The 10,000-nt window shown below is 39.4% G+C and overlaps 2 protein-coding genes across 2 annotated transcripts in view; both read right to left on the bottom strand.

The window, feature by feature from the left end:
- LOC137989270 (nitric oxide synthase 3-like) overlaps positions 1–10,000 on the bottom strand; it is a 212,883-nt gene that overhangs the window by 131,687 nt on the left and 71,196 nt on the right. The gene's annotated exons all lie outside the window — the stretch shown is intronic.
- LOC137989272 (uncharacterized) lies at positions 585–2,246 on the bottom strand. Its single transcript, XM_068835109.1, has one exon. It carries the CDS (start codon positions 2,229–2,231, stop codon positions 585–587), a length of 1,647 nt encoding a protein of 548 aa, XP_068691210.1. The 5' UTR covers positions 2,232–2,246.

Raw genomic sequence — 10,000 nt, 5'->3', positions numbered from 1 at the left:
TTATATTCTACGCCTTTTGACCCATTTTTGATAGCTTTTGCGAAATATTTTACCACGGCACTTTGATTGTATCTGCAACTGACTGCCTTGTTAATAGCTTAATTTGGCAGTAAGCAATAACTGCCAACATAACAATTCAGGACGAACCCATGGTGAAAAGTCATTCTTTTTTTGTCTCTTTTCAATTATTGGTGGCGTTAGTATTACTTCCGTGACTGAGTTAATAATATGTGAAGTATTGTGTGTTTGACTTGAAAACTCTCGCTATTAGGAACTAGTTTCTTCTAAATTTTAACCAAATCAACTTTGAGAAAAAACAAAGTTTCTTAAGCTTAAGATCAAACAAATTGTTGATTTCCATTTCGCAACAGCACTTTTGTTCATTTCGGGTCAAGTGCAGTTCCAATCACCTCCAAGGAATACGTATTAAAAGAGATTTCTTAAAAGATAAAACAGTAAAAGCGAACGATAAAAACCGACGTTTCGGAGTAGTCGTGACTCCATTATCAAGGTAAAAGTTTAAAACATGCAAATAACAGTATTTAAGCGATGTGGCGCGAAAATTAACATAATAGGTGCGAAGATTACACAAATACTTTCGCACGAATAGAGTCCGATTGCACGTTCAGGTTTGGCTTTAAAGTTCTTATGTAAAGCATTTCATACAATAAGCAGTCAAATTTGTTCCTGCACTTCTTAAGAACTTCGAAGCATTTCAGTAGGTCCTGGGGGATCCTCCCGTGTACGTTCTTGCAATGTTTGGCAATGGCCGAGGACTGTTGTTTATGTCCTTTTACACGATTGTGTAAATGTCCGCGTGTGTATCCTATATAACCTGCATCGCACAGGTCACATTGGTATTTATAAACAACACACTGTTCATTTACGATCGATGGCTTTGCTTCTTTCACATTCAGTTCTTGATCAATTTTTCGGCTGACAAATACGGGCTGGATGTTGGTGTTCACTTTTAGGCTCAGATCCTTGAGTTGTCCTTTCACAAAATTTGCTGAGGTTTGGTCTTTAAATGGTAGGACCACTCGAATTGTGTCCGTCTCTTTAGTTGGTAATAATGGTCGCTGCTGGTCACAAACCTTTGAGTCAACGAAATTTTTGATGGCAGAGTCGATGAGGTGTTTGGGGTACTTTAAACGCGAGAATACTGTCTTCAATCGGTCACATTCGTCTGAGAAGTGTGACCAAGAGGAAGATAAACTATGTGCTCGACCCAGCATAGTTCGGAGTAAACCCTGTTTGTACCGATTGTCAACGTGACTTTGGTAATGTAAGAGGAGACTTGAATTCGTGGGTTTTACGTATACCTTTGTCTCTATTTGGGGCGATCGGTTCAGTAACTGGATGCCCAAATAAGGGAGCATGCCATTGCATTCGGTTTCCATCGTAAATTTTACGGAAGAATGTGCCTTGTTAAGCGTGTTCAGGAAGTTGGATGCTGTTGCGATATTTGGCATGATAGTAAGTGTATCATCAACGTACCTTCGATAGAAAGAAGGGAGTTTACCCTCTCGCTCGAGGTTTTCCTCAATTGAAGACATGAACACATTAGCTAGCAGGGGACCAAGGGGGGAACCCATGGCCACACCATCCGTCTTTTCGTAAAGTGCGCCATTATACTGGAAAAGTTGTCCTTTTGTAGCTACACTGAGAAGGTCAACAAGGTTCGTTTTGGTCAGGTTCAGGTCATAGGTTGAATTAAACCAGTCGTTGTCAAAAGCTTTGTTCGCGAGTATCTCAATTGTTTCATCCAAGGGTACGTTGGTAAAGAGGGAGGACACGTCGTAAGAAACCAGAATGTCACCGTTTGATATTTCTAATTCGCGAATTTCGTCGGCAAATTCAAAAATGTCAGTTACTGTGTAGCGATTCAGAGAGAAAGGCTTAAGTTTAGTGTCGAGCCATTTCGCCAGTGCGTAGTTGTAAGTTTGCGTTGCTGAGAGTATAGGGCGCATCGCCAAGCGCTCCTTGTGTGTTTTCGGTAAGCCGTACAAATGCGCTAATCTGGAACCTGTAGGACGGACAGTATCTGCTATGGACTTAGGCAGAATTCTACGAACAATGGCGTCTAAATCTTTCTCTTTCTTTAGGAGGGGGTGGTAATATGTTGGCGGTCTACCTTTACTCGAGGGCCTTTCCAGTGGAACAGCTTGAAATTTACTGGAATCATTAATGGAAGCTTCGGATAATAGTCGCAGATATTCGGACTTATCCATTACGACCACTCCCGATCCTTTATCTGGTTTGGTGATGACGATGTCGTCACGTCGTTTCAGTTGTTCGATGGCAACCAAAAGTGTCTTGGGAGGTTTCTGTACTTTGCGCTGGATGTAATTCAGAGCTACGGATGGATGTAATTCAGAGCAACAGTCCTCGGCCATTGCCAAACATTGCAAGAACGTACACGGGAGGATCCCCCAGGACCTACTGAAATGCTTCGAAGTTCTTAAGAAGTGCAGGAACAAATTTGACTGCTTATTGTATGAAATGCTTTATATAAGAACTTTAAAGCCAAACCTGAACGTGCAATCGGACTCTATTCGTGCGAAAGTATTTGTGTAATCTTCGCACCTATTATGTTAATTTTCGCGCCACATCGCTTAAATACTGTTATTTGCATGTTTTAAACTTTTACCTTGATAATGGAGTCATGACTACTCCGAAACGTCGGTTTTTATCGTTCGCTTTTACTGCTCCAAGGAATAGTGTCGCAAATTCCTAGTTGAACATTAGGAAACTATTACGGACTTGCATTAATATAACCTATTCTGTCAAATTGTTAGGCGCACGTTTGCTACACAGAGAGAGTGTAGTGCCGTTACAGTGCATTTCACAAAACTTTTGACAGGCGATTTGCGAAGTTCGTTGAAAATTTCATAAGAGAATTAACTGAATAGAGGGTAATGTGAAGTGCTAGATTTCTATCCCATATGAACCATGTGAGCGTTAGCCCTACTGATGGAAATGGGCCCACACAAGGACAGAGAAAAACTCTGACCAGGGTGGGAATTAAACCCACGACCTTCGGGTTAGATCTCCGCCGCTCTACCGACTGAGCTACAAGGTCAGACGGGAGCAGGCCGTGGGAACTGAAGATGTTGAAGTCACGGCAATGAACATGTACAAGTACAAGGAAAGGTTACGTTTATACAAACGTTGGCCGTGCAGTAGGGCTAACGCTCACATGGTTCATATGGGATAGAAATCTAGCACTTCACATTACCCTCTATTCAGTTAATTGTGTTTAAAATATAAGTGCTACACGGCCAACGTTTGTATAAACGTAACCTTTCCTTGAAAATTTCATAAGTTCGCTTCGAACTTGGGAATTTCAATACGTAACTGTCAATCAAATGGCAAACTTCGCGCAGAACTTCGTGGGAATGTGGCGAAGTAATTTCACCATTGCTCTCGGTTGTTGTTTTGAAATGAGTGCCGTCACCATACAAGGAAAGGCAATTCCAAGTTTTGTTCGGCAGAAAATTATTGAAAGCTGCTTAGAATGGAAAGGACCATCTGAAATAGGACAGGAACTGAGACTTCCCAAACAAACCATTGCCAAAATTCTTGATATTTTCGTTCGCAGTGGGAATATCGAAGAAAACAACCGCAGCGTTTACAGCAGTGAAATCCAAAACAAACTGGTAAAGAATAACGTTCCAATGTTTTCCCGAAAATGTCCCGTCGCGTGCATGCAGCCGCAGCGTAACGCAAGATCTTGGTTTATATTCTTTCAAGAAATTCAGCGTTATTCCACACGGATCACTGACTCTTGAAAATGAAAATATATTTTCCAGTAATTAGCAGCTTGCGCGGACAATGAGTGTTCAATGTTCATTCCCACGAAGTTCGGCGCGAAATTCCCAAGTTCGTTTCGAAGTTCGCCATTTGATTGACAGTTTAATTTCGTAATGAAATTCCCAAGTTCGAGGCGAACTTATGAAATTCACAACGAACTTCGCAAATCGCCTGTCAAAAGTTTTGTGAAATGCACTGTAAGACGTATTCAATAGTGTTAATAACAATAATTAACAATACTCTCCCTCTGCTATCTTTGCATAATCATAGCGCATCACGAGTCAAGTTCGAGCCCGAGACAATTTCTCATCAACCTAACTTTTTCTTCTTTATATAATATCGTTTGAATACGCATTATTATTCTTGTTGTCAAAAAAGAAAACAACAGAAAAGGAAACAAAAACAAACGCCTTTGAGGTTAATAAAGTTCACCAGGCAGGTAACCAAGACGAACGTTTAAACTTTAAGCACGTACAGGTCCTTCAGTTGTCACCTTGCTCCTTTCACGGCTAAACAATGTGTTTTTGGGCCGATTCCTCATACATTCAGTTATTAGAGGAATAATCGCTTCAGATTTTCAAACGAAACTCCTTTTAATCGTCTTAGCTTAAATCCTACGATTCTTAGGCAAATAATTTTTCTTGGCTTTTTAATTCCTTTCTTCTCTGATAGTACTTGCGGGCTTTTTAATTCCTTTCTTTTCTGATAGTACTTGCGGTAAGCATGCACATGACCCCACATGAGATTCTTTGTAGTGAAAGAAAGGGTTTTAGTTCCTTAAGTGTCAAGTCTTCTGTTTTCGCGTCCTCCGTGAATAAATAGCGCTCTGTTTTGCTTTTTGATTTCTTTTTGGTGCGTGGAATGATATTAATCCGATCTCACACTGAAGAGGTATTTGTGTGATTCAAATTTAACATTTGCTTTAAAATACTCGTAGTTTAAGCAAAGGAAAAGCTGACAACTACTTTCACTGTTTAGTTGCGAGAGCCTTTAAAATTAACTTTCGTCCTTTGAACAGCTGTTACAAAGGTAGGAGATCACATGTAGTAAACTCTTATTACTGGTGATCAGAACTTATCACTTACCAGTAATATCAGTAACATTTATTTTGTCTTTGTCTCAAAAATGAGCAAGTGGAATTGCAGGTGGGTCTTTTCAATATTATATTCGGGCAAAGAAAGAAGTAAAATTGTTCTCTGGTAAAAAGTTTTGAAAAAACTATGAGCTTTCGACAGACTGAACTGCTGCCTTCAACGGATAAAAATGTGTGAAGCCTAAAAGCGAAAGAAATTTAAATATAACGAAAAATTCGCATAAATTAAAGGATAAAAGCATGTAGTAGAAAGAATGTTAAAAATGCTAAGAAAATTAGTGTTTCTTTAAGAGAATGTGATATTGTCTTGGGAGGGGGCACGAATTATTGTCTGCCCCAACAGTTTTTGCCGTGTGCCATGACTCCAATGTCTTTCTACTCCGGTTGTTCGCTTTGTCAATGATTTTAGAATTGTTAAAGTCAATATCATGATTAAAAGTCCACGCGTGTTTTGCGACATTTGAGCCTTTAGTACAATGCTTTAAGTTCCTCATATGTTCCTTCCTCCTAGTAGTAAAGGAGCTTTGTCAATTCTAAAATCATTGACAAAGCGAACAACCAGTTCCCAACGTCAGTGGCTTCGTAGCTCAGTTGGTTAGAGCGTCGCACCGGTATCGCGAGGTTACGGGTTCAAACTCCGTTGAAGTCCTGAATTTTTAAGGCTTTTTTTACGCAATTGTTAAAATTGTATCCGTAACTGCGAGGATCATAGCTTTACTTGACAAGTTAACATGAGAAAACCTTAATTTCACTCCGTTTTGCCGTTTGGCGTAAAAGTTGTGCTTAACCTTCTCTAATACTTATTGAACTCTGCATACGTGTTTATTGGTTTTAAGTTAACCAAATGAAATCCACAGAACGATAATTCCCTTCACACTGTTTTAAGGAAAACCGGGCTATAATTAAGCAATAGAGGACGTTTTCCGTGTTTCCATAGTCTCATCTAAACACGAGGGGGTGTTGGGAGAATTCGATATAGTAATGCAAACCCGAGACGCAGTCGAGGGTTTGCATAACTGTCTCGAATTCTCCCAACTCCCCGGGTGTTTAGATAAGGCTATGGAAACACGGAAAAAAAATCCTCTATTGCTTTTATAAAATATTCCTCAAAGATAATTCGACAAATGAAGGAAAATGCAGGTTTTTTACCTCTTGATTGAAACAGATTTTCTTGATACATGCTCATAGTTCCTACCAGCCAATCAAAACGCGCGTCTGACAATACATAACCAATCAAAATTCGTGTGATGTCAAAGCCGTGTTTCCGTACTCTTATCTAAACACAGCTATTGACCAATGAGAGTGCGCATACTATCCTAATTATTTTATAAATGCCGATGGTAAGCATGTAAAACTTCTATAAGTATAATGAGGTGTAGCTGTGAAGAAGAATATGAATAAAACGAAAAAGATCTAGTAAGTGAGCGCCATATCACATACACTGTAGAAAGCTTGGATTTTACAATATAGCATTAACCGTGACAATAGAGCGAGTTCTTATTTCATTTGAATTTTTTTATTATTCTCTACAAATTTTGTAAATATATATATATTTTTTTAAATATATAAACTTAGTCAGCAAAATTTGTCAGATAGTTTGTTTCGAATACAACAGAATCAACAGAATGTGTGGCATATGAAATCGTCCATCAGTTTCATGAGCAGCAAAGAGCACAAGCTAGGCTCAGTTCGGCGTAACTTTTTTAAAGCCCAAAAGCATATGTTTTTACATCACACCTCTGAAGGACGACTTCTGGAGGAGTTCGGAGGGGTGATGAAAAACTAAGGCTTGTAAGGCTTTTCTACAAGTGGGCCTTCTACAAGTGGGCCTGGGAGCCTTTGCTCTATTAGACTAAGCTGATGTAGTTCCCAAGTTGGCTGTAACCCCTTAGTTTAAACCCACCATGTGTTTTCACCGTCACGAAGGGAAAGGCTAGATATACCTGGTATAGAAGACTTTTCACTGGAATCAAGAAAACTGTGCTCATTCGAAGCCTCGGGCTTGTCCGTCGAAAATGTAATATTCATTTGAGTTTACACAAAATATATAAAAAGCGAATTAAGGATTGACAAGGTTGTCATACAACCAGAGGACTACAATTTAATCTTGATTTTACACTATAGTTACACAATAGAGTGAGTTCTTATTTTATTATCCTCTACAAAGGGCACGAAAAGCTCTCGCGTGATATTGCTGACTCTTTCAGCAACAGCCTTCACGCTGAATTGGATAAAGTGGATTTTAATGAACTTGTGTCTAAATATAACACCACCCTGGAACAGATTTATGATGACCACGCTCTAGTTCAAACTAAGAGAGTGAAACATCGTCCATACGCAATATCGTTCAATGAGGAGCTTCGCGCTGAAAAGCGCGGGAAGCGCCGCCTTGAACGGAAATATCAAAAATCCGGTCTTACAATAGACAATCAGTTATATCATGATCAATGTGAAAGGTATAATTCTCCATTGGAGAGGCAGAAGTCTAACTACTACCAAGAGAGTATGAAGGTAAGAGAGGTAATCCCTCTTATTGGCCCTATTCCCATCGTAATCCCTCTTAAGTTATTTTTAGATCTCCTTTCGAGATCCGGTATTCCCACGAGGGTTAACTGATAGCCAATCATACGTCCCCATTTTCGCGAACGACGCGAATCATTGCGTGGGAATTCGTTCAGCTGTCAACATTGGTAAAAATGGGGACATGTGATTGGCTATCAGTTAACCCTCGTGGGAATACCGGATCTCGCAGGAGATCTAAAAATAACGTAAGAAGGATTACGATGGGAATAGGGCCAATATGAGGGATTACTTCTCTTACCTTCATACTCTCTTGCTACTACCGAAAGATAATTGAAAACACAGACCGTAATCAGCTATGTGGTACTACTTACAGGATGTTCAAAGTTAAAAACATTACCCTACCTACCTATGAGTCTTTGCACCAATTGGTTGAAGACTTCAATGGTTTTTTTATTAACAAGATTAATGATAGTCGTGCTGGCCTTCCTACTCCTACTACCTCAACTGACACGACTGAGGAGAGGCAGCTGTCTTGTAGTTTTCATGAGTTTCGGACTACCTTGGACACTTCTGTGAATGATATCGTGATGTCATTATCAAGGAAGACCTCTAGTGTCGACCTAATTCCTACTTCAGAAGTCAAGCACCATTTGGACGTCAGATAGCTAGATAAACACAACTCACCTAGAGGCCAATGAAGCATTTATTACTGGATTGTCATATGGCAATCCGGTTGAAAACTCAGGGGCATTTTTCCGTTTTTTTCCTGTATCGGAAATTGGAAAAGTTGCGCAATAGGGTCTTCCCTGTCACTCCCCTGCTAAGTATTGTCTTTGTGCTTACAATCTTCTGCGCGTATCTTTGGTAGGTTTCAGGGGGTAGTAGAAATGCGTAAATTTATTTAGAAATGCGTAAATTTATTTAGGTAGATTTTATCCAGTGGACACAGTACAAGCATGCAATGGCGGCGAAGCCGATGTAACGCGAATGGTGTTTTATTTGATCTTTAAACAAAATATACCCTTATGGAGCTCAAGAATGGAACGTCAATTCGATAAACAACACAAGTGGTGACAAATGAATATCTGGAATCTTAAAGGTGACAAAGAGTGGACTTCGACACCAATTGCATCTTTCGCCGTCGGATCAAAGTGAGGTTTGTTTCTAATATGTTACTAACTGTGGTGTTATGTACAACACTGAAACCGAATGGCAAATTCTGTCATGATGGGTTTAACAGAAATTGAAGGAATCTAACGCTTTGAATGCATCTGTGTTTACTGAAGTCGCATCTCAGTTGTCTGGCTGTTTACATTTATTTTGTACTCAACTTTGCACAGTCTTCAGGTAAAAAAAAAAAGAAGTGGAAATGTGACAGTGAAAAATTCTTTGAAAGAAAGCTTGTTGTCTAATTCGTGCTTCATTATTCACGGACAAGGTTCTTCAGAAAAGCGTTTGATCCTGAACTGTGATACTGAAATTTATTTCATTGCATATATGGTGTCAGTGACATGGACTGTGTTTCTTGTTTGTACGCACACAATTGAAATAGGAAGGGGTTTTTTTTTTGTTTGCCTCTAATAACAAGTATTTTGTTTGTTTCAATAAATTTTACGCTGGAAAAGTTTTTGTCGGATTTTTCGTCCAAATGAACGCCCAAAAATAAAGATTTTTTAATGATCGTTCAGTGGAATATGTTTTGCAATTTGATGTTCTGTGAAAAATTTACAACCACATTTACATTGCCAAGTATCTTTTGTCCATTAGAGATGATTAGTATAAAAATGTGGAGACACCACTGTCCTAGGGCGCGAATTGTTCTCTTCCGGTCGCCGTCCGCGTCTCAAAAACGAGCGTGCTTAAGCTCCCTATTTGCGGCACTGTTGCGAGGATGGATTTGAAGGATATGAGAATATTTACTAACAGCGAGTTGTGTTTGCAAATGAATGAAACTGCGCTAGTGCAAATTTAGATTTGGCTAATGAAATCAGACTAGCCACTAGGCTAGTGAGCTAAAAAGTTAGTTTCGAGCCGTGATTGAGCCTATTAACATGCAAATGTTTTCCTTTGTTTCGGTGGAAAAACAAGTTGACTGGTCACGTGAGTGAAAACACTCTATTGAAAAGGCCTCCAATGTACTGTTAGATTACATCGGTTACATCGCATCATGTACAGCCTGTAGATAAGGTCTTTAGTTTCGCAAGTTATGTTGGAATTAATGGAGCGTGTTTTGCCGGTAGAGAAGAATGTGTAGTTGGTTAGTCCATGGAAAATGTAAGGACAGGTAGCGCAGTTTTTGCCACAGCGAAGAGAACCGGAAGGAAGTGTGGAATTAGAATGCGTTACATTAGGGGACAATTTAGCTGTTACCAAAAGGTCTCGAAGGTAAGGGCAGAGTCTGAAAGCCACAACAGGTAGATGAAGGAAAGCGTTTCTGCAGCGATCAGATTAAAAAAATAGATTGTAGAGTTTTTTTTATTACTTTGAAGATGGAAGGAAGTGATGGATCATAGGTCGTTATCGGAAAGGTATGTTAACTAAAGAAACATTTTAGATTTCAGCTTATCGTTT

Source organism: Montipora foliosa, unplaced genomic scaffold (genome assembly GCF_036669935.1).
Source record: "Montipora foliosa isolate CH-2021 unplaced genomic scaffold, ASM3666993v2 scaffold_449, whole genome shotgun sequence".
Taxonomy (NCBI): domain Eukaryota; kingdom Metazoa; phylum Cnidaria; class Anthozoa; order Scleractinia; family Acroporidae; genus Montipora; species Montipora foliosa.
Note: the sequence above shows the minus strand (reverse complement) of the source record. Positions and strands in the feature narration are given on the sequence as shown.